Here is a 25,604-nt window from a genome sequence, read left to right on the forward strand (position 1 = left end):
CCCAGACTTCCAGACTGGGAAGGAGCGGTGGCCAACCCGCCGGTGAGCCGCAGAGCCGCCGGGGGAGGACTGCAGGAGCCGGCCGGGCGCGCAGGTGGCTGCACCCCCACGAGGGGGCGGGCTCAGCCGGCCGGTCCCGCCCGGCAGCCCGCACAGCACTCCACCTGCTCGAGAGGCCGCGGCGGTGCTGGCAGTCCAGGCGCTCCGCCGTCGCCCCAGCCTCGCCGTGCGCTCCCCCACCCCGCCGCCGCGCTGCACGCCCGGAGTGCGCCCTCTGCCCTCGCGGGGACAGGGGGTCCCGCCACCGTCATGCTGCCCGCCATCTACACAGCCCTGGCGGGGCTGCTGCTCCTGCCGCTGCTGGTGAACCTCTGCTGCCCCTACTTCTTCCACGACGTGGGCTACTTCCTGCGGGTGGCCGGCGTGGCCCGGCGGGCGCGCAACTACGGGCGGCGGCGGCCGGTGCGCACCGTCCTGCATGCCTTCCTGGACAAAGTGCGCCAGACCCCGCACAAGCCTTTCCTGCTCTTCCGTGACGAGACGCTCACCTACTCTCAGGTGGACCGGCGCAGCAACCAGGTGGCGCGGGCGCTGCGCGACCACGTCGGCCTGCGCCAGGGAGACTGCGTGGCGATCTTCATGGGCAATGAACCCGCCTACGTGTGGCTGTGGCTGGGGCTGGCCAAGCTGGGCTGTGCCATGGCTTGCCTCAACTACAGTATCCGCGCGAAGTCCCTGTTGCACTGTTTCCAGTGCTCTGGAGCGAAGGTACTACTGGCCTCGCCAGGTGAGCCCCGGAACTGCCCCGCCCTGGCACTGGGCTCCTCCGCGCCTTAACGAACCTGCCACAGCGTGGTGTAGGGGTTGGAGAGGGAGATTCAGATCGGAACTGGAGATCTAGGAGGGGATGGCAACCCTTCCTCGAAACGCTAATTATCGATTAGAACCGCCTGCTGTGGAAGGACCGTGCCAGGCGCTGTATTAAGCACTATACATAGTGTTGCTTTTAATCTTCACAATAGGTAGGGTTTACTATCAGACTTTATAGATGAGACTACTGAGGCCAGAGAGGTGAATTCTCACTGCAGAGAGAAGGTGACCCCACCCAATCCCCAAGGAGAAGACTTTGGGGATCTGTGCAGTGCCCTTGTGAGCTCCCATTGCATCTGCAGCAGTAGTGAACATTTGGTTCTGTTATTTTCTGCCACATGTCAACCAAGACCTGAAATGGTAACTTCAAGCTACAGTGGTGACCAAGCCAGGAAGAAACTGAAAACCAATTACCTATAGGGCTGCCGGTTTTCTCTTCCTACAAGTCTTGTCTCTGCACTTGAATAAGGACCAAGAGTTGCTTCTCTATCATTTAGAGGAGGCCTATCCAGGTGTGGCTAAAAGAAATGGAGGAATAGGGAGCTAGGAAGCCTCACCTTTCTGAAATGCCTTTCTGTGCCAGGCTCTATGCTGGGTGCTTTTATTACCCTGGGAGATAACATATTATTACCCCCTGTTGTACAGTTAAGGAAACTGAGGCTTAAAATTCCAACCTAGGTCTGTCCAGCTTTAAAGCCCATGACTTTCCCTACATCATGCTACCTTACTCTACAGGGATGTGAAGTGTTAGAGCTGGAAGTGATCTAACCTACATCTGCTCTCCCCCTTGGTTTCATGGCTGAGGCAAGCTAAGCAATTTGCCTGGTGTCACAACGATGAGGTGTCTATTCGCTTAAGGAAACTTCTTACACACTTGTTTCATGTGGCATAAAATAAATAAGCCAAAAAATGGAGGCTTTGTATAGAAGTTTAAAAGCAGGGGGGCAGTTTTAAAGGCAGCCAAGTTATTTGAAGGGGGGTAGTGCTTTCAAGAAAATTCCCAACAATTTCTAGCTGCCTGGGAAAAGACACAACTTCAATACTTAGTAACTGGAAAACTCTCTCAAACCTGTTACTTTACCAGTTGATTCAGAGGGAAGGTATTAGTGCAATGATCTTTGTACCACTTCAGGAGAGATTTATTTACTATTTAAATTTAAATATCATTTACCTGCATAGTATCCCAGGCCCCCTGTGAGAGAGGTCAGAGACTGGGAGTTTTATTGACAAGGAAGCTTGAGTTTAAATAATTAATAGACTTTGGTTCTGTAGTCAAGTCAGAAATACAACCAGATCTCTCCTTTCCCACCCAGGCAGGCAGTCCTCTGCCATTGAGCATTGTGTTAGGTCAGTTACGTGGAGAGTATAAAGGAATTCCAACATTCACATCAAATGTGAACCAGACTCTCCAGTGGACCTACGGCACTCTGGCAGTCAACTGACCTTTGAGAGAGGCCTCACATTTGAAAAACATTCCATTTTTCCAAGTCACTGAGAGATCATTGCACACCATGCAGAATTACACTCTGATGTGAAACAGTTCCTGCCAAGAGGGTAACACAGAGTCCAAAGTCTCATGCTTAGTAAATGCGCGCGTGGGTAAAAGTGTTGAATAGACTGATTCTTGAAATTCTTTAAAGTTGGAAGGGATCTTAGAAATATTCTAATCCTATAATCCTCTAACTTTAATGAATGTGTGATATTTCAATAAAAAATTTAGAAAATAAACTTCAATGAACGTAAAAATCACCTGGGAAGCTTGTTTTAAGAAACAGATTCCTGAGCCCCATCCTCAAAAAACACTGAATCAATAAGACTGGTTGGGCCCAGGAATGTGTATTTTTATAATAAGCCCCACCCCCAGAGGATTTTGAAGCAAGTGGTCTGAGGACTAGGCTTTGAGAAGCAATCAGCCTAGTTTCCACTTGTTTTAGGGTTGAACAAACAAAGGCTCAGCGGGGTGATATCAGTTGCCCGCGGTCACATGGCTGGTTAGCAACAGAAAGCTGGGGACAGAACCCAAATTTTTTTCTCACGTCCAGAGCACTTTTTATTCTATTACACCATCTGAACATGGTACATAAAGGTGAGAAGCTTTAGAAATATTGGAGGGGTGAAAATTCAGCAGGGTTTGATTCTGTACTTTGAATTTCAGCCTCAGGGCTTGTGGGCTTAATAAGAGCTCTTGAGTTCCAACTGTCTGTCATATTCTGTAGTGTATGTGAAGGACCGGCACAGTGGCATTTATCATAAGCATTGGTCTAGTTGTCCTGAGTTTTGGGGACTCTTCATAGAGCTTAACAGAGCTCAACCCTCGCAGGAATTTCAGTACCCAATTATTCCTTCAGAATTTACTATACTTACAGAAAGGCAAAGATTCACAAACACTTCCATGAATCAAACAGAAGCACCTGTTTTCCAGAGACTGTGATTTACTCTCTGTAGTTTATTTCAGGATCCTTCTCCATAGGTGAGTATGATGTAAGTAATCACATGGAAAAATTGCCTTCAGCTGTTTGAAGCTGTATTAATGTTGTAGTTGACAGAAACCAACTTATTGGGCCGGTGGTTTTTCAAGCAACTTCCCAAACATAAAATATAGGCAAAACAAGAAAGCATATTTAATCTCATACAAGATAGGATATTTTGTAAAAACATCCAAAAGAGCCCAGAAAATAGTAAATTTGCCTTGTTTCCATTTATGCCACCATTAAGATCATCGCTAAACTAGCTCTTCTACTGGAAAGATAACCCAGGTCTCCCTCGTCGGCTTGCTGGCCAGGTCTACACTGCCTGGCTCAACATTACCATGCAAGAAGTTCCATGATATAGAAACTACTCTTGTACAAGGCTTTAGTAACAGTTAAAGGTACTCAATTGCAAGACTGAGATCCAGAAAGGTTATAAAATGTTCCAGATTACCTTTGACCTGGTTTTGCAAGGTCGTGAAAAATAAATTGGATCTCCTTTAAACATGCGATAAAGGAAAATGCTTCCAATAACTTTCAAAGGTATTGCATCATTGAAAGTTGTAAAACATGAGAACTTCATTATAAAACTAGTGTTAGGATGAAGGATAACTCTTGTCACAAACTTTTGAGGTTAGATTGAGAAAAGCAGATGGTACAATTTAATTTCACATCAAGAAACATTTAGAGTTCCCACGAGGTACAAGCTAGTTGCCATGGTGGGATGGGGAGATACGATGATTTAGTTCAAGGATCTTACAATCCAGTAAAAGAATTAAGCCATGAACATAAATGATTGTGACACCCAGGAGAATGTGATGAGTTTGCTGAGAGAGCTACAAAGTGCTGTGGGGAAAAAACAGCAGAGAGTGAAGGCTTTTTGGGGGCATTGATAAATGAGCTGGGCAAGTGCAGTGGGGGAGGGGGCATTCCAGGCAAGAGGACCCCAGAGGCAGTTTTTCTTCAGGTCTGTAACACAGTGAGATGTGTATTAAAGAGTTTTACTGTGTAATGATAACAGCATGCTGGACTTAAATAATAGTCATTTTTTAAGCTGTTTACTGAAGAGACTCTACTGTAGAAAAAATAGGGACTCAGAGAATCCAAGGAATGGCCAACAGCTGTGGCCTCACTTCCCTGGAAGGAGATAATTTTCCAATGCCGACTTTCTAGTCAAGGGTCAGGGTATAAAGATAATCTTATCTCCACTCCTCTCGTCTCTTTGGGCTGCCCAAGAGTAACTTAGATGAGTTGCCTCAGTGCACTTTGTCTCAAAGGCTTAGAATTCTCTCATATGTCTTTGAATAATGCCCTAGTGATACCTAGCATGTAGTAGTCACTCAATAAATGTTTGTGGCATTAATGAGTTCCACCATTCTGGTTGGTTGTAACAGACTTTCTACTCTGAAGCTTGAGAGCCATTGAGTTGGGGACGAGGGCATGAAACATGATTTAAAAAAAAAAATTAAATATGTTCTGAATTGAGAAAATTCACTTAGACCCAGTCTCCCCCAGGCCCAGCCTCATTCTACCACAGACTTATTTATCTCCCAGTTCACCTTTGGCCAGTAGACTGTAGGAGAAGGGTGCTCTCTCTGGGTCTTGTTGCCAGAGAGGGAACTGGTGGTGAGCACGGGATGGGCTGGGACCATAGTGGGGAGGGTCTGTGCGTAGGATGGTGGAGGACCGAAACCCAGACATGTATTCAAGGGCTGGGATCCCAGCCAAGTAGCCCAAGTTCTGAACAGGAAGCTAGCTTAAAGATGTTCTCTCAAATTTTTCTTCTTGGCCTGCTCATAACTAAAAGTTGCAAGCAGGCTGGTTGTACAACTCCATTCAAAAACAAAGCAGCACTTTGCTAGCATATTTGAGAATACTTAACAGTTCATTTTCTTTAGAAACAAGAAGGGAATGAAGAGGTGAAAACAAAATAAAGTCTAAATCAGCTGTTAATGTTTTTGAATCTGAAGAAGGATAGAGTTCGGATTATTCTGCCTAATGAGTCTAAGCGGCCAGTATTTAAAAAGGACCTCCCCACAGCTTCTGAGAAATAAGGAAGTGGATAGTTGGTAGGTAGGTGACATGGTTGCTTAGGGATACAAATCGATAACAATTATGTAAAGCCTGGCATGACTTGGTAACCTCATAACAAGGAATTACTCTTGATTCCAGGGCTATTTAGAAAGCAAGAGTTCATGTAAGCAAGGACTTCAACTGAAAGAAGTGAAAAATAATATGAAGAAATTATATAATTACATAAATGTACAATGAGTATGTATTTTCCTGTTAAAGACTTACTTACTCCTGGTGGAACTTAACCTTGACTAAACATCTTTCTGACCTCAAGGTGGTTTGTTTTCAGGAGCAGGGAGAGAAACAGGTCTCCCTTTATCGCAGGCCTTTATCTGAAGGGTGTTCTAACACACATCGTGTCGATGTATGGACTAGACAATAGGTTATTAAATATTATAACTCCAAACCGCCAGTGATAGAAATGCAAAATCACAGTTACAAATGACCTTTTAAAAACTATTTTCAGACTGTCTCCAAGAGCTGTGTTAGAACCAGCTTGGGTTTCAATTCCCTTTCTGAATGACGAAAAGATAAGTCTTCCATCCTGACTTGTTCATCTACCAACCGTTTCACAATCATCTTGAAATTTTTATCAAAACGGGTTTCCTTTCACTGACTTCTTTTTCAGGTCTTACTTTACTGGTAAACATTTCTGGGGTATTTTGTTTAACTAAGTCCGTCAGTTAGCCATTCAGTGAGGCAATCTATTAGCAGAACAAGCCACAAGATTGGATGCTTCTCCTATTGGAAAGCTGCAGCTGTAGCCAGTAGCGTCTTGCCACGTTGGTGATGAAGATTGGTTCAGATCACCACTCACCCTCTCTCCCTGCTTTCTAAGAATGGGCCTGTGTATTCAGAAATTTCTCTTCTTCCCTTCAAAAAAAAAAAGGGCAGGAGGAGGGAAACTTTGTATGCTACCTTGATTTTTTTTCTTTTCTTTTTAACAAGACAGATTTTAAGCAGGGGGACATGGAATTGTATAATCATTCAATTGTCTATCACCCAAATATGTACTGCTTTCTCTGAGGTTCTGTTTCAATCCACAATTTAAACCTGATGAGACTGATGAGAAAGTGATGGCTCTACTCTACACCCTTCAGGCAACTTTCCATGAATAATATTTCCCGTTCCCAAGCTTTTCATAAAGCTCATGGTTATGCTTCATCAAAAAGATGAACAAGAGATCATCTGTATTACTCTTTAAAGGCAGATCCACATGCTTTAACAAGCATTGAGCAGAAGGTCAAGTAGACAGGACCTTCCAAAAGGTAAGGCACGTTACCAAAACTTGAACCTGAATGGCTAGTACAAGGAGGTGGGAATCCCAGAAGCCCAGTATAATTCTCTTCATTTTGTATGTAACCTTCCATACATAGATTCCCTGAGCCTCTGTCCTCATCTGTACAACAGGGTTGCCGGTATTTATAACACAGGGTTGTTATGAAAATTATGTGATGTGATGTAGGGAAAGCTACTATACAAATGAATATTTTAAATCTTTGTTATCAGTAAGAATGAAAGGTGTAGTGGATGCTGTGGTGCACTGCCCAAATCCCCACTTCAGGACTGAGGTGCTCATTCCTCAGCTGCTGGGAGCATTTGCAACTGACAGCTGGCAGCTGGCAGCTGAGGCCCTTCCCAGGACTTCCTGGGTTGAAGAAAGCCACTTTGCCCAAGGTCAAGCACTACCTCTCCCAGCCTGCATCCGATGACTGGTTGATGGGCAGGCATGAAGGTAGAGCCCACTTCCCTTAATTTGGGCTAACCCCGAAGGGCCATCCTAGGCCCGGAGTCCCTGTACGATCAGAGGATCAGTTGAAGGAGGCCACTGTTGTGACTACATCATCATTCAGCTTCTCCCTTTCTCCGGTCTACTTCCCTGGCAACCTCACAAGTGTTCCTGAGAGCACTCTGCACACAAATCTCAGAATCTCAGTCTCGGGGAACTCAACCTGCAACAAATAGAATTATGTGAGCTTATGTGTTCTGGTTGATTACCACTTTTATCTTAAGTAAGCAGAATTTACAATAAGAATTACAAAAAAAAAAATTCATGTGTGAAGGAGAAAACATGTAGGCCTGATCATATTTATAAAAAGCTTAAGACACTAAATATCAAATGCATAGTTAATAAATGGCATTCACATCCAAAATTTCCTTTCAAATTTCAGTTTTTATATCAGCATCTTTAGTTTAAGGGAAGGAAGGCTGCTACCATAGGACGTGTTAGGTGTGTCCTGGTATGGTTGGCGAGCCCCTGGAACCTCAAGTCAATGCCATTCTACACCAACAGCCCAGCAGGAAATTATGTTGGGCAGGGGCAGTGACCTTCCCTTCAGACGAGATGACTTCTATAAAAAGTCAGGGATCCCAAGCTAAATGCCTACAGAGGGCCAGGTGGGAACATGAATGAAGTAGGAAATGCATGTGTTAAATTGCTTGAACTGTGATCAAGGATGACACTTGCTTAATTACATTTCCTTTTACTTTTATTATTACTATTGTTAATTTTAGAGACATAACTAATGCCTGAGTATGTTTTCCTTTAAAAAATTACAGAAGAAATTAAAGTCCCTTTTGACCTATAATTTTCCTCTCATCAAGACTTACCAAATCCTGTCTATTCTATCTCCCAAACTCTTAACTACTTTAAGATGTCTCTTAAATACATCTACTTCTTTCTACCCTCTGCTGCTACCTTAATGGAAACAAGCTTAATCTACCTAATGATATCCCTACCTCTGGTCTGGCCCCCTCCAACCCATTTACCTGACTTAAGCCAGAGACCTGGTCCCTACCTACATCCCAGCCTCTTCTCCCAACCGTCTTCCCCTCGCATTCTATACTACAGTCAGCTTTAGCCTCTTTTTGTTACTTTGGCACCATGCTGTGTGCCTCTGTGCCTTTGCATAAGCTGTTCCCTCTGCTAGAAGCAGGCTCAGTCAACCTCAGTGGATCTTCATCTTGCCAATTACTGCTCATCTTTCAGGTCTCAGTTTAGATGACACTTGCTCTGGGTTGTCTTTGTGCCTCTCCCATGTGCTTCTAAAACACCATCTCCTTCCCCTGTTGTGACGCCTCTGACACCTTATTTTAATGAATTATTTCTTTGTCTGTTTCCTCCCCCATCAGACCAGGACTCTGTGAAAACAGGGACCATATCTGTTTTGCTCACTGCTGTATCCAGTGCTTAGAACCATGCCTGGCACATAGGGAGTACTCTTCAAATAGATGTTGAATAAATGTTGGGAGAGAGAGAGGGAGGGAGTAAGAACTAATCCAGGGAATTTATGAACACACTATTTGACTATATGGCCTCAGCCTCAGGCAGAAGGGATGGAAGGAGATTTCTTAATTCTTTAAGTAGGTATAGTAGTTTTTTAATTTACTTTTGTGGGCAGTTACTTGTATGAAAAGCATACCTGCAACTCAGAAATTATTTCATTTTGCATTTTATTTTATCAGAGGTTTATCAACTCACAGTATTGCAAGATCTGTATCCTTTAAAATCAACAGCTTTAGCTTATTCCTGTCTCCTCGAAACTGACTAATATGATACTTTGCGCAGATTCTTTCAATTATTAACATTTATTGAGCACTTATCTAGTGTTGAGGGGGGTAAGATGATTAAGTTATAATAATTTCATCGAAAGTTTTCAGAAATAGAGGAGGAAGAATGGAAGCATGTCACACAATGTACTAAACACCCTGATAGAAGTATATGCGGGCTCCTGTGGGAACACCTAACTTTGCTATGTGGGAACAACAGAGAGAAGTGTCATAGAGGTGAGTCTTGAAGGATGAGCAGGAGTTTTCCAGGTGACCAGTGGGTGGAAGGGCATTCCAAGCAGATGAAACCACCTGGACAAAAGTAATGAGACGTGCGAGTATGGGAACATTCAGTTCATATAGATCAGCGTGGTTAGAGGAAAGGGGACAAGAGGTGGATAGTAGGCGATGACTTCAGAGAAGTCAGCAGGGGTAGACTGAATGAGCTCAGGAATAAGGAGAGTGGATTCTATCACAAGGAATGAGCAGCCACTGAAGGATTCGAAACAGGGCAGTAACAAGTCGGGCAGTAGTGTAGCTGATAAATTGGGAGCGGGGAGAGGTTAGAGGCAAGGAGGTGTTAAGGAGGCTATTGCGATGACCTACAGGAACTATAATGAGGACCTGAACCAAGGCAGTGGCAAGGGGCGGGACGTTACCACTCCAGTTCTTATAACAGTAGTATTTTTGGTCATCTTCCCCAAGTGCTGAAGGACTAGAGAGCAACCAGTCAAGATAAAAGAGTAGAGGAGGGCAAAAAAAGAGAGAAGCTCCTCTGATGGAGGTTGAAAAAAGAATTGAGGCAAATAGTACATTAAAGAATGATAGCCAAGGGGCCGGCCCCGTGGCGTAGCGGTTAAGTGCGCGCTCTGCTGCTGGCCGCCCGCGTTCGAATGCCGGGCATGCACCGATGCACCGCTTGTCAGGCCATGCTGTGACCGCGTCCCACATAAAGTGGAGGAAGATCCGCCTGGATGTTAGCCCAGGGCCAGTCTTCCTCAGCAAAAAGAGGAGGATTGGCATGGATGTTAGCTCAGGGCCAATCTTCCTCACAAAAAAAAAAAAAAGGAGAAGAATGATAGCCAATAGAAACTCCAGGAGAAAACTGTTCAAGAAAGGAAATATGATTATACTGTGTTACTTGGCTCTGCAGTGAATAATATTTACATAGTCATCATCTTGTCAATCCTGATTATCGGTTTTCAGCTTCCAGAGTCAACCCATAGACAAAGCTGGAAAGATGGAATTATGGTCTCAGAATACCGTTAACCTAGACAACATAAAGTGAAGATCATAACTGTTGGGAGTGGACAGGGGTAAAATGGAGGTGGGGATCAGAATTGATAGGTTAGGAGGGAGCAGGAAAAGCACATTATTTGGTGATGGAGGGGTGATTGCCAGAAGAAACAGCTAAAACAATTGAAAGTGATTGCATCTGGGCAAAAGGTTTAGTTGTAAGGAGGGACGGGGTAAGGGCCTACTGATTTGCATTATAAACTCGTTTGAACTATTTGATTTATTTTACCAGGTGCATGAGTCCTTTGGTTAAAATGCTTTAAAAGTTTTTAAATGCATCCATCCAGATGATATTTCTTGTCTTGATGGAGACCTCATACACAAACATCTGAAAAACAAAGCATATCAGATGAATCAGGTATAGGCTCCCCAAGGTAGTTCCCAGAGATATTGAGTCACCTTCCAATGAAGGGTAAGTCTGTTCACTTCAGTTATCACAATTCAAGACAAGTAAGCTTAAAGGCCATCTCATCTTATGGTTTAAGGCACAAAAATCCAAGTGGCGAACATGAAATGTGGTTTACATGTTAATTCAGTGCCGTTAAGATTTCTTGACCTTGACCTGCAGCAAAAAATACATTTGTGGGCCCAGCCTGGTGGCGTAGTGGTTAAGTTCGCACCCTCCACTTCAGCAGCCTGGGGTTCACAGGTTTGGATCCCGGGCATGGACCTACGCACCACTTGTCAGGCCATGCTGTGGCAGGTGTTCCACATATAGAGTAGAGGAAGATGGGCACGGATGTTACCCCAGGGCCAATCTTCCTCAGCAAAAAGAAGAGGATTGGCAACAGATGTTAGCTCAGGACTAATCTTCCTCACCAAAAAATAAAAATAAAAATTTGTGTGTGACCCAGTACCCGCACACCACATAACTGAAACAAAACTTTTTAAAAAACAATACTTACCTCTTACTATGTGTGATGTGCTCGGAAATTTTCTATTTCATTCTCGCTTAATTTTTTTAAATACTGATCACTTTAAATGATTTTAACAATCCACTACTATATTGTGACCCACAGTCCGAAAAAACACGCTAATCAGACCTTTTTTTTCTCAGAGCAGAGAATGTGCTTATGAAATTTGGAGCTTACTTCTCAGATCACTGAACCTTCCTAGGAAAACTACTTGTTACTGATATGTGAAAAAAAATGTGTTATAGAGCCAGCCCTGACGGCCTAGTGGTTAAGGGTCAGCGCTCTCACCGCTTCAGCAGCCTGGGTTCATTTCCCGGTCACAGAACCATACCAGTGTCTGTCAGATGCCATGCTGTGGTGGCGGCTCACATGGTAGAACAGCTTACAACTAAGATATACAACCATGTACTGGGGCTTTGGGGAGGGAAAAAAAGAGAAAAGAGGAAGATTGGCAACAGACGTTAGCTCAGGGTGAATCTTTCCCTTCAAAAATATTAAAAAAAAAATGTGTTGTATGAAGTTGGCTTCTATCATCTTTGTTAGTTAGCATGGCTCCCTTATTTTCATTTCTCTTCTTCCTTAAAATTTTCTTTTTTTTTTTTCATCACTGGGCTTATGGGGCACATAGTAGGAAAAACTAATTCGTTTCTGGAGTATTTTGAGATGTATACCAAATATGTGTATAAGTTATGGACTTGCATATGTCCATTTGTACAGATTTTAACGAATCATCTGCTGCTTATGAAACCGTCAAAACCCAACTCAACCTTCTCTCAAATATTGGAATCTTGTGATATTTTCAAATGTAGCAAATTCTATGTTTAAAAATGCATAACTATAGGCATCACTTGTCATGTCTACACATTTTAGCAAAAATTATGCTGAAAACAAAATTACCATAAAGCTTATTGACTAATAGAACTTTAATGGACTAATGTAATTTGCTTGGATTTTTTTTCTTATTAAATTAAGAACTACAAGCAGCTGTTGAAGAGGTGCTGCCAAGCCTGAGAAAAAATGATGTGTCCGTCTATTATGTGAGCAGAACTTCTAACACGGATGGGGTTGACTCTTTCCTGGATAAAGTGGATGAAGTGTCAACGGAACCCATCCCAGAGTCATGGAGGTCTGAAGTCACTTTCTCCACTCCTGCCTTGTACATTTATACTTCCGGAACCACAGGTAAAAATAAAGAGAGGATTCTCAAAGAAATGGACCTATCCTGAAGGAGTTAAATGTTGGGTTAGGTTTTCAAATGTTCTCTTTCTTTGGCAAAACTTATCAGATGACTAATACATTAAGGGATTTAGCTCTTTGCCTGTGGGAACAGATTTTATTTCGTAGCATATGATCCTACTTGGGTTTCTCCAAGCTACGCATATTTCCCCCTAGTTGGTATATAGAACAGAAAAAGAGGTTAACCAAGAACTACAAAAATAGTTATGATGATGGATGAAATTTGGCACTGAATAAGTTGTTAGAATTTTTTTAATAATTGTTGTATTTTGATTATATTATATTCAGAGTCTATATATAATATAGAACCAATTATAAATGGAATGCCAGAGAAGACTATAAGACAATAGTGGGGTTATATTTATATAAATATTTTAACCTTCTCTTCCCGTGCATCACTGACTTGGAGCTCTTTGGTGCTGTGGATTTAGGGTGGCTCTAGCTCAGGGCCTAAAATACTGTATTTCATCAAATTTAGGATGCCTTCAACTGTAAGCTGCATCATCATTTTATGAACCACTATGGAAAAACACTGCCAATTAACAGTGTTAGTGGAACACTGCTATGTGGAACAGGCACTATTAAGGATAGGATGTACTAGGCACTCTCTTAGGAGTTTTATGGTATTAGTTCATACAATTCTTCCACCACTCTTAAATGGGTACTATTCTTATTCCCATTTACAGATTCAGAAACTGACGCTTAGAGAAGTTAAGAATTTCCCAAGATAAGAAATGTCAGGATTCATCTGGGTGGGCTGACTCCACAGCTCCTGCAACTGATGGCTCTGCCACAACACCTCCTAGTTCATCCGTTTATCAGATATTTAGTGTCTGCCTACTCTAGGCCAGGGGAATTGTTACCAAAATGTAATAATATGAAGCCTGAGAGATATATTTAAAAGGAGGACAAGAAGCCAGCCCCAGCATGCTGATTATTAATACTGTAAAACTGAATATGTGAATCTGTTATCACTTTTGGTTAAAATTTTAATTTAATTTAGGCGAGTAATACATGCATGCATTTTCCTTGTAAAATAATCAAACATTATAGATAAGGCTAAAGGTTCCTTTAAGTCTTTTATCTCAACACCAGCCTATAGTTACTCTCTCCACCTCCACAAGCTCAGCACCCACCTGATGGCCCAGTTTTCTGACCTGAATGTCAACTTCCTTTCATACAGTCACTTTAAGTAAATGAGCGGGGGAGACTGGGAATGACACATTAAAACTGGGGCCCAAAGCATAATGTCTATCATTATTTTCTTTGTCAAAAGTTATATATCGCCATGCCAGCATAATGGTGGGACGATATAGTTAACCAAATGCTTCCACTACATACACACACTATGTTAGTATAGGGGACTTTTATCCTATTTCTTAATAGAATGGTAAAACTAAATTGCAAACTTTGATTTGGGAAACAATTGAGGTAAAATGAGCCCTTGGTTAGTGATAGGGAGTTCTAGCTTAATACTAAACAGACAAGTATGGAATTTCTTCACGATGCAGGTTTTGGCAGTCAAAATGAAACCCACTTTAGGGAGAAAAAGAGAATGAACACTCGTTAATTTAATCCCATAATTCAGAATTTATATTTAATTGGAAGATAATTGGGTTGATGTTTATTTCACTTTTCTCCTTAGCTCTGAATAAAATATTTTCTAGCTGCTCTTGTAAACATTAATTAAAAGAACTCATTTAAGCTACTAGAGGGCCGGCCCCGTGGCTTGGCGGTTAAGTGCGCCGCTCCGCTACTGGCGGCCCGGGTTCGGATCCCGGGTGTGCACCAACACACCGCTTCTCCGGCCATGCTGGGGCCGCGTCCCACATACAGCAACTGGAAAGATGTGCAGCTATGACATACAACAATCTACTGGGGCTTTGGGGGAAAATAAATAAATAAATAAAATCTATAAGCTACTAGAGAACAAAATATTTTCTCTGTTCCTCGAAGACAGTCATTAGCACAAAATTATGTAATAGTTACCAAATAGTCTTATTTCTTCATTAATACAAAATCTTAAATTAGAGAATTTCCAAAAGTGCTTTAAAGCAGCAAAGGATGTGCATTTCTTTTTTAAAAATATAATTCAGAGCTTTTACTATTCAGATGATTTTTTTCCATGGTGAATACAATTGATTTATTGATGGTTTCTTCTATTTCTTAATACTACTATAGAATCGGGCATTGATATTAACACACTGCCACTGGCCCACTGTCAAAGAAAATGAATTTTGAATTGTGTTTACAATGATAGTAGTTTGCTGGCCACGTTGCTTTGCCTTCTAACAAACTGCTGTTCTTTAGGCAATACCTGGCTACTGAAGTATTGAAAGGTCTGAGTCTGCGGAGAACTGCCTTGCTCTTCACAAAGCCAGTTACCCACTCAGGTGGTAAACTCTAGCCCTAGCCTTTTAGTAATGACTTCATCGCTTCCCCAACTAAACTTACTTTCCATGGGAAGCAATATAAGCATACCCTTCAATAGAGTCTTACAAAAAAATTACATAAATTAGGGGACAACCTGGTGGCATGCTCCACTTCAGTGGCCCGGGGTTTGCAGGTTCAGATCCCAGAGGCGGACCCACACACCGTTTATCAAGCCATGCTGTGCCAGGCGTCCCACGTATAAAGTAGAGGAAGATGGGCACGGATGTTAGCCCAGGGCCAATCTTCCTCAGCAAAAAGAGGAGGATTGGCAATGGATGTTAGCTCAGGGCTAATCTTCCTCACCAAAAAAAAAAAATATATATGTAACTCTGAGTTAAGAAAATGCAAATGTATTACTCTAGAGTACTAAAACTACACTGAGATACCACTTTTCAGCTTTCAGATTGGCAAAAATCCCAAGATTTGAGAGCGCACTTTGGCAGGCTCTGAGGAAGCAGGTACACTGGTGTATTGCTGATGTCTCGGAGAGCGAATGGGGACAGCCCTTACGACTGGCAATGGGGCAGTAGCTATCAAAACGACAAAGACTTATGCCCTTTGACCCTGCAATCTCACTTCAGCAAGTTTATCCTAGAAATATAGCATCATTCGTAGTGTGACCTACCATGTGCACGAGCTTATTCACTGCAGCGTCATTTGAAATAGCAAAATAGTATAAATAAATTATAACACATGCATACAAAGGACTTGATGCAACTGAGAGAGGGAATACATGAGTGAATAAATAAGGGAAATTTCTATGTACAAATACAGAGAGATCTTCAAGATACATTGCTGAGTGGAGGGGGAAAAAGTGCTGAAGAGTGTTCATGTTTTTTTAAATGGGGGAAAGGGCAAGAACATATGAGCAAATGTTCATATTTGCTTGTATTTATGTAAAGAAACCGCAGAAGAGTACATAAGAAATTCATAAAAGTGGTTATGAAGGGAGATGGTGGGCTGGATGGGCTATTTAATCTCTCTGAATCGCAGCCGTCTCATCTGTGGATTAGAGAGTATAAATCTGCTTATCGCATTCATTATGAGAATTAAATTAAATTTTGGAAATACCTTGCAAGGTGATTGGCACAGAGCAGAAATTCAATAGATGTTCATTCCTTTCTCTAGAAATTACTGCTGTAATAACCATCTAACTCAGTGTTCGGCAAACTATGGGCTATGGGCCGAATACAGCCCCCCTACCTGTTTTTGTAAAGTTTTCTGGGAACGTAGCCACATTCATTCCTTTATGTGTTTGCCTGCTTTTGGCTGCAAGAGCAGAGTTCAGTAATTCCAACAGAGATTGTATGACCCTGCAAAGCCTAAAACATTTACTATCTGGTCCTTTACAGAAAAACTTTGCTGACTCCTGGTCTAACTGATCATGGCCCTCCCCTGTGCAATTCTCTAAGCATTGGGTGATGACTCTTCCTAAACCAGGTCTCTCTCCCAGACCACGTGTCTGTGAATGACCCATCTTGGCTCATTCATGCCCTTTCTTGTATCTTTGCAAAGGTCTCCCAAAAGCTGCTATGATCAGTCATCATCGCATATGGTATGGAATCGGCTTGGCTGTTGCAAACGGGGTTACAAAAGATGATGTCATCTATATCACTCTACCCTTGTACCACAGTGCTGCGCTTCTGATTGGCGTACACGGATGTATCGTGGCTGGTAAGCCTTTTATCTCAATAAGGCATCAGAGAACAGTACACCTTCACATCTGCTCACAAGGGAGAGTAACACGAAATTTGGCTCCTTTCCTGTGTGCTAGGAATGATGTTTAGTTCTACGTTAATAATAAGGCTATTTGGCTCACACAATACAAGCAAGTATCTAAAATACTTTATATTTTCTCATGCCTGCTTGTCTAGTAATAGAATGCTATAGTTGTTTAGTATATCAAGGAGGATACGTCTGTAAAATATTTTAGGTCTTTATTCATGTTAAGACATTTGATTCTTATATTCCATAAATAATTCTCTTACGTCATTTCCGTCTTTGGAAATCTGCATGTTGATCTCCATCAGCATTTGATTTAAACATCTCCTTCAGTTGTCCCCGTTCTACTTCATTCTTCCCTATTCCCACAGCTCCTCAGCTCTGGGCCGAATACCTGGCTTGTCATCTCTTCTCTTTCATTCTCAAATTTTACCATTCAAACTGAGTTGCCATCCTCTCCTTTCAGTAGGATTTATGCCACTTTTATACATTAAGGCTCAGTCCAATATCCACGGAGCCATCTCTACCTCTCTAAGCTAAAAAACTTAATTTTTTTCTCCCATGTGGCATTTCATTTTGAATAATCATATAGACACATATACATATACATATACATGTACAGGTAAATGTACATATACATATACACATACATATGTAATTGCCCAAGCCTTTGCTTCTTTCCCTTATAAACTTATTAATCAGCTATAAAATACTTAGCCCAACTTCAGTACCCTCCAAATCGGCAGTCAATGACTGGGCCTGGTCGTATTGCTGGGCCCTTCAGAGAACAAGGTGTGTGAGGCTTCCAAAGGGGCAATTCAATCACTCACACATTTGCTTAAGCACCATACAAACATGCTAAAGAAGAAAAAATTGTCTTTAAAAAAATTTCTCCTCTTCTAAAACATTGGACTTTTGTATATTTAGGAGTAAAAATAAACTAATAACATGAAAAAATATTTGTGAGATTTTTTTATTTCACTTTACTACATTTCATGCCTATAATTAGATTGAATATGAAAGATATATTATTTTTACCATTGTATTAGTTTTGTATTGCTACTGCAACAAATTACCGCAAATTTAGTGGCTTAAAACAACAAGGATTTGCTCTCTTACTCTTTTGAAGGTCAGAAGTCCTAAAATCAAGGTAGCAACAGGGCTACATTCCTTCTGGAAGCTCTGGCCAGAAGAATCTGTTTCCTTGCTTTTTCTAACCTCTAGAAGCTACCTGCATTCCTTGGATCTTGGCCCCTTCTTCCTTCTTCAAAGCACATCACTCAAACGTTTTGTTTCCATCATCCCATCTACTTCTGCCTTTGACCTTCTTGCCCTCCTTGTATAAGGACCCTTGTGATTACATTGGGCCCACCCAGATAATCCAGGATAATCTTCCCATCTCAAGATCCTTAATTTAGTCATATCTATACAGTCCCTTTTGCCATGTTAGTAGCATATTCACAGGTTCTAGGGATTAGGATGTGGACATCTTTAGGAACCATTCTTCTGTCTACCTCCCGATCAAAGATTATCTCCCACTTGCTCAAGACCCTGGCTCTGCATTACAGACAAAATTAAGTCTGGCTCCTTGACCTGGCACTTCCAAGCTCTCCATGATTGCACCCCTAGCTTCTTCTCCACGTTCATCTCCCATGACCCACACACCCTTCTCCACCCCAGTCACAGACCAACTGAGTCTTGGCCATCCCCCAAACCTTTTGGATTGTTCTGTCTTTATGTTCATGCCTTTTCCTCGCCTAGAATTCTTTCATCTTTCTCCATATTTATTTCTTAAGATCTAATTCAAATCTTACCTCTTCCAAAATATGCCTTTCTCAGCCCTTGATGCTAAGCAGAATTAATCTACACACACACACACTCACACACTCACATTCACATTCACATTCACATTCACATTCCCTTAGGAGCCTCATTTGAACCTCGTATTTTGCACAATGACTTTTATTAGAAAGACTTTTGTGTCTTCTCTCCCACTAGATTGGAAGCTCCTACAGGGCAAAACCAGGTCCTTATTTGTTTTTTTGCATTGAATATTAATGGTACTCAATATTTATTTGTGGATATAATGTTTAAATTTCTATATTTCAAAAATGACAAGTACAATTGGGGAGGTTTTTTTTGTAGCACTTCTTTGTTAACACTTTCTCTGCCTTCTCTGTAGGTGCTACTCTTGTTTTGCGGGCCAAATTTTCTGCCAGCCAGTTTTGGGATGACTGCAGAAAGTATAACGTCACTGTCATTCAGTATATCGGTGAACTGCTTCGGTATTTATGCAACTCACCCCAGGTAACACTCCCCATGTTTTATTATCTTTTTGAAATGGATAAGATGGGAATTCACGTCTCTTTGGGTCATGCTAGGCTTCAGCTGATTCGTATATATCAGTTTTCATTTTAGACTGCAATTGTTTGTCATGATAAAGTGCTTGGTACCACACCTGTCATACAGAGGGGATTTGCTAGATGGCAGTTGCTATTAATATTATTATTCCCTATCTTTTTACCTGTTTTCACATCTTACCCTGTAGCTAGCATATCCTCTACTTCCCTCTCTGCCTGTTTAAAGCCTGCTCGCTGTCAAAGCACAGCTCAAATGATACCTCATATTTTAAACCTGTTTGGGTCACTCTAACTAAAGTCATTACTCCCTTCCCCTACATCATTTGATTTCTACCCCCGTGTGGCCCTTATCACATTGCAGGTGTTTGTCTTCATGCCTTCCATCCTCCCTAAGCTGTAAAATCTTTGGTGGCAGGGACCGCATCTTGTCTCCCAGCCCTCTCTTATACCAAAGGCCAGCAGGAAACTTTTACTTAATGTTCCTTAATGAATAAATCCCTGTGTGGCTTTGAAACCATCCAACTAAGTCTGTCACCAAGCTTGGAACAGATGCCCCAAGGTAACTCCAAGGGCCTTGGATCTACCTGTTTGCAGATATCCAGATATCTTGATGAGGTTGTTCTAAAGAGCTCCTCCTGTCCAGTCCCTCAGCTGTCATCAGAAATCTGGCAGCCTGCCTAGAGACCTGATCAAGGTTTCTCAACAGTGGCACTGCTGACATTTGGGGCCTGTTCACTCTTTGCTGTATCAACTTATTCTGTGTGCTGTAGGATTTAGTGGCATCTCTGACCTTTATGCAGGACATGCCAGTAGTACACCTCCCTCCCCGCAAGTCGTGATAATTAATGTGTCTTCAGACCTTGCCAAATGTCCCCTGGCAGGCAAAATCGACCCCGTTGAGAACCACTAGACTAGATGATGCAGTAAACTCACCAGATTCTACTTCATTTAATCCTTTCAATTATCATAAGAAAGCAAACTCAAAGGATCACTAAGTTGATAAACTGGTATTTATAAGCCCCTCTTATGTTCAACTTTTATAACAGCTGCTGTGTGACATAGAAAGAAGTATAAGATGCTCTCGCCCCAGTTCTTTCTCTCCTCACTTCATTCATTCTCAGCCCACGTGTCACCTCATCAGAGAGCCCCCTCTGACTAATTATCAAACAGATGCCTCACGGGGCGTCCATCTTGTGGGTTACTGCTTTTCTCGGCCCTATCACTCCTGATATAGTACAGCTTTATACAACTGTTGTCTGTCTCCCCCAATTAGATGATAGCTCCGTGCACCAGGAGTTTTGTTCACTGCCAGACCCCAGCACCAAGATCTGTACCTGGCACATCCTAGGTGTCAACAAATTTTGCTGAATGAACCTCAAAATTCTTGCTGCTGAAAAATGTATAATTAAGTTGAGCAAGATAATATGTTCCCCCAAAATGTTCAGGCTTAGCACATATTGTTCTGACTTTGGGGACAGATTCAATAGATTCATGAGGGTCATAATTAGCTGTGAAATGGGATAGGACCTTTTCCACAGTCATTTCTGTTCATGTCCTTATTGAATTTTTTTCATGTTAGTATTCCATCTGGTCCTCAAGATTGCATGCCTCTCTACTAAAATCCAGATGGGGCACTTCTGTCTGGCTTTTCTTCTCTGCCTTAAAGGCACCTCCTTGTCGGTTAGAAGTCTCCCGGGAGAGGGCATGTTATTTCTATTAGTTCTAATGGGAGCCACCTTTGGTCTTGAGGAAAATAAACATGTTGGTATGTAGCTCTTTCAGGCTGACACATGCTCACACATACACACACTTCCCCTTTTCGCTTAATGTCATCTCAGATTCTGGAAAACAAAGATGGTTTGATTAGGGTTTTATTTCTTCAAAACATATTATGCTTTAGTGTATAATTCACAGATGACCTCTAGTCTAGAAGTAGATTTGGAGTTTCTGTTTGCCCTTACTTCCCCCCACCTCTGAGTTATGGTTTGTCTGGAAAATACTTATGAGAATTGTAAGAAATGACCAAAGTTACTTCTAAAAACCTTCAATTAAAGATGTTTTTAAATTATAAGATCTTATATATGGAAAACCCTAAAGACAAAAAACTGTTAGAACTAATAAATGAATTCAGCAAAGTAGTAGGATACGAAATCAACACACAAAATCAGTTGCATTTTTATACACTAACAATGAACAATCTAAAAAGGAAATCCTAAGAACAATTCCATTTTCAATAGCATCAAAAAAAATAAAATACTTAGGAATGAACTGAGCCAAGTAGGTGAAAGACTTTGCAATGAAAACTACAAAACATTGCTGAAATAAATCAAAGACGACATAAATAAATAGAAACACATCCCATGTTCATGGATTAGAAGATTTAGTAATGTTAAAATGTTAATACTACCCAAAGCGATCTATGGATTCTGTGCAATCCCTATCAAAATCCCAATGACGTTTTTTGCAGAAATACAAAATCCCATCCGAAAATTTATTTGGAATTTCCAGGGACCCCAAATAATAAAAACAATCTTGAAAAAGAAGAACAAAAGTGGAGGACTCCACTTCCTGATTTCAAAACTTACCACAAAGCTGCAGTAATCAAAATAATGTAGTACCAACAAAGACAGACATATAGACCTATAGAATAGAGAGCACAGTAATAAACCCTCATTTTTTCAGTCAAATGATTTTTAACAAGGGTGCCAAGACCGTTCAATGGGAAAGGACAGTCTTTTCAACAAATGGTACTGGGAAAACTGGATATCCACATGCAAAAGAATGAAGTCGGACTCTTACCTAACACCTAACAAAAATTAACTCAAAATGGATCAAAGGCCTAAAACAAAAAAACTCTTAGAAGAAAACATAGGACAAAAGCTTTATGACATTGAATTTGGCAATGATTTCTTGACTATGACACCAAAGGCACAGACAACAAAAGAAAAAATAGACAAATTGGACTTCCTGAAAATTTAATAATTCTCAAAAGACACTATCGGCAGAGTAAAAAGGCAACCCACAGAATAGGAGAAAATATTTGCAAATCATTTATCTGATAAGGAATTAATATCCAGAATATATAGAGAACTCCTAAAACTCAACAACAAAAAAATAAACAACCTGATTCAAAAATACAGTGGAGGGCCGGCCCCGTGGCTTAGTGGTTAAGTGCGTGCGCTCTGCTGCTGGCGGCCCAGGTTCGGATCCCGGGCGCGCACTGACACACCGCTTCTCCGGCCACGCTGAGGCCGCGTCCCACATACAGCAACTAGAAGAATGTGCAGCTATGACATACAACTATCTACTGGGGATTTGGGGGGGGAAAATAAATAAATAAAATCTTTAAAAAAAAAAAAAACAAACAAAAACAAAAATACAGTGGACTTCAATAGACATTTCTCCAAAGAAGATATACAAATGGCCAATAAGCACATGAAAGATGCTCAACATCACTAGTCATTAGGGAAACGCAAATCAAAACTACAATGAGATACTACTTCATACCTGTTAGAATGGCTACTATCAAAAAGACAGAAAATAACAAGTATTGCCAAGGATGTGGAGAAATTGGAACCCTTGTGCATTATTGGTGGGAATGTAAAATGGTATAACTGCTGTGGAAAACAGTATGGTAGTTCCTCAAAAAAATTAAAAATAAAATTGATCCGGCAATTCCACTTTTGGGTATATACTCAAAAGAATTGAAAGCAAGATCTCGAAGAGCTATTTGTACATCCATGTTCATAGCAGCATTACTCACAATATCTAAAACGTGGAAGCAACCCAAGTGTCCATTGAGGGACAAATGGATAAGCAAAACGTGGTGTCTACATGCAATGGAATATTTATTCAGCGTTAACAGAAAATTCTGCAGTATGCTACAACATGGGTGAACCTTGAGGACACTATGTTAAGTGAAGTAGCCAGTCACAAAAAGACAAATACTGTATGATTCCACTTATATGAGATACTTAGAGTAGTCAAATTCATAGAGACAGAAAGTAGAATGGTGGTTGCCAGGGGCTGGCAAAGGGAGAGAATAGGGAGTTACTGTTTTATGAGTATAGAGTTTCAGTTTTACAAGATTAAAAGAGTTATGGAGATGGATGATGGTGATAGTTGCACAACATTATGAATGTATTTAATACCACTGAACTGTACACTTAAAAATGCATAAGACACTAAATTTTACAGTACGTGTATTTAACCACAATTTAAAAAAATGTCATGATAGGAAGCCCACGTTCTACAGATTTAAAGGGAACTTAAAGAAATGTTATATCAAAATAACTTCTCCAACAAAAGTGGATAAAATCTAGAACTAATAGCAGAAGGCTCTGGATCAATGTAATCAGGAACTTTCTAACCCTTAGAGCTGCCTACAATAGGCTGGTCCTGGAGGGGCTAACACCACCAACCCCCAAGCAGTAGATATCAGGGAGGCAACGCCTGCCTTTCTGAGCAGATCAATCAAATGATACCCATACATAGACCTGGCACAGCTCATCAGGAGAATCTAGGGCAATGGTGGGGAGGTGGAGGCCACTCTGCTTCTCCTACATCTTCTTGATCATATTCAGTAGCTCCTTCGGTGGAGCAGAGGACTAGAGAGGAATGCTCCCAGCCACCTTTGGAGCAGGAGTTCAGATCTGGCTCAATGTAGTGCTTAAGAGCAAGGACTCTGGAGTCAGCAGGCCTGAATCCTGACTCTACCATTTGAGCAGGAGAGTTAACCTCTCTAAATCTCAGTTTCCCATCAGCCAACAGGGGAAGTAATAGTACCAACCTCATAGGGGGCTATGAAGACAAAACAAGATGATGTACATAAAGCATGTAGCAAAGTACCTGAGAAATCAAAAAATACCTGAAGACAAATAAAAATGAAAACACAATATGCCAAAATTTATGGGATACAGCAAAAGCGGTTCTAAGAGGGAAGTTTATAGCAATACAGGCCTACCTCAACAAACAAGAAATATCTCAAATAAACAATCTAACAGTGCACCTAAAGGAGCTAGTAAAAGAAGAACAAAAAAAGCCCAAAATCAGTAGAAGGTAGGAATAATAAAAATCAGAGCAGAAATAAATGAGATAGAGACTAAAAAGCAATAGAAAAAACAATGAAGTGAAGACCTGGTTCTTTGAAAAGATAAACAAAATTGACAAACCTTTAGCTAGACTCACCAATAAAAAAAGAGAGAAGGCTCAAATAAATAAAATCAGAAATGAAAGAGGAGAAATTACAATGGACACCTCAGAAATACAAAAGATTGTAAGAGACTACTGCAAAAAGCTATATGGCAAACAAATTGGATAATCTAGAAGAAATAGATGAATTCTTAGACTCATACAATCTTCCAAAACTGAGTCAAGAAGAAATAGAGAATTTGAATAGACCAATCACCAGTAAGGAGATCGAAATAGTAATCAAAAACATCCCCAAAAATAAAAGTCCAGGACCACACAGCTTCCCTGGTGAATTCTACCAAACGTTCAAAGAAGACTTAAGATCTGTCCTTCTCAGACTCTTCCAAAAAGCTGAAGAGGAGGAGAGGCTTCCTAAGTCATTCTACAAGGCCAACATTACCCTGATACCAAAACCATATAAGGACAACACAAAAAAAGAAAATTATAGGCCAATATCGCTGATGAACATCGATGCAAAAATCCTCAACAAGATACTAGCAAATCAAATACAACAATACATTAAAAAGATCATACACCATGATCAAGTAGGATTTATTCCAAGGATGCAGGGATGGTTCAATATCCACAAATCAATCAACATGATACACTACGTTAACAAAATGAAGAATAAAAACCACATGATCATCTCAATAGATGCAGAGAAAGCATTTGACAAGATACAGCATCCATTTATGATAAAAACTCTGAATAAAATGGATATAGAAGGAAAGTACCTCAACATAATAAAGGCCATATATGACAAACCCACGGTAATATCATCCTCAATGGAGAAAAACTAAAGGCTATCCCTCTCAGAACAGGAACCAGACAAGTATGCCCAATTTCGCCACTCTTATTTAACATAGTATTGGAAGGCATAGCCAGAGCAATCAGGTAAAAACAAGAAACAAACGGGATCTAGATTGGAAAGGAAGAAGTAAAACTCTCACTATTTGCAGATGCCATGATTTTATATATAGAAAACCCTAAAGAATCCACCAAAAAACTTTTAGAAATAATAAATGAATATGGTAAATTTGCAGGATACAAAATCAACATACAAAAATCAGTTGTATTTCTATACACTAACAATGAAGTAGCATAAAGAGAAATTAAGAAAACAATCCCATTTACAACTGCAGCAAAAAGAATAAAATATCTAGGAATAAGTTCCAAAGAGGTGAAAGACCTGTATGCTGAAAACTATAAAACATTGTTGAAAGAAATTGAAGAAGACACAAAGAAATGGAAATATATTCCATGCTCTTGGAATGGAAGAATTAACATAGTTAAAATATCCATACTTCCTGAAGCAATCTACAGATTCAATGCAATCCCCATCAAAGTTCCAAAGACATTTTTCACAGAAATAGAACAAAGAATCCTAAAATTTATATGGAACAACAAAAGACCCAAATAGCCAAAGGAATCCTGAGAAAAAAGAACAAAGCTGGACGTATCATACTCCCTGATTTAAAAATATACTACAAAGC

General features: G+C 40.8%; 1 protein-coding gene across 1 annotated transcript in view; it reads left to right on the plus strand.

The window, feature by feature from the left end:
* The first annotated feature begins 237 nt into the window (after nt 1–237).
* The window catches only part of SLC27A2 (solute carrier family 27 member 2), a 43,760-nt gene continuing 18,393 nt past the window's right edge, over nt 238–25,604 (plus strand). The window contains exons 1-4 of the mRNA XM_004421563.3: nt 238–787; nt 12,143–12,352; nt 16,355–16,513; nt 18,744–18,868. Coding sequence (XP_004421620.2) covers nt 310–787; nt 12,143–12,352; nt 16,355–16,513; nt 18,744–18,868 — 972 coding nt within the window. The 5' untranslated portion in view covers nt 238–309. The remainder of the gene's footprint in view (nt 788–12,142; nt 12,353–16,354; nt 16,514–18,743; nt 18,869–25,604) is intronic.

Source organism: Ceratotherium simum, chromosome 3 (genome assembly GCF_057802395.1).
Source record: "Ceratotherium simum simum isolate JZ-2026a chromosome 3, ASM5780239v1, whole genome shotgun sequence".
NCBI lineage: Eukaryota > Metazoa > Chordata > Mammalia > Perissodactyla > Rhinocerotidae > Ceratotherium > Ceratotherium simum.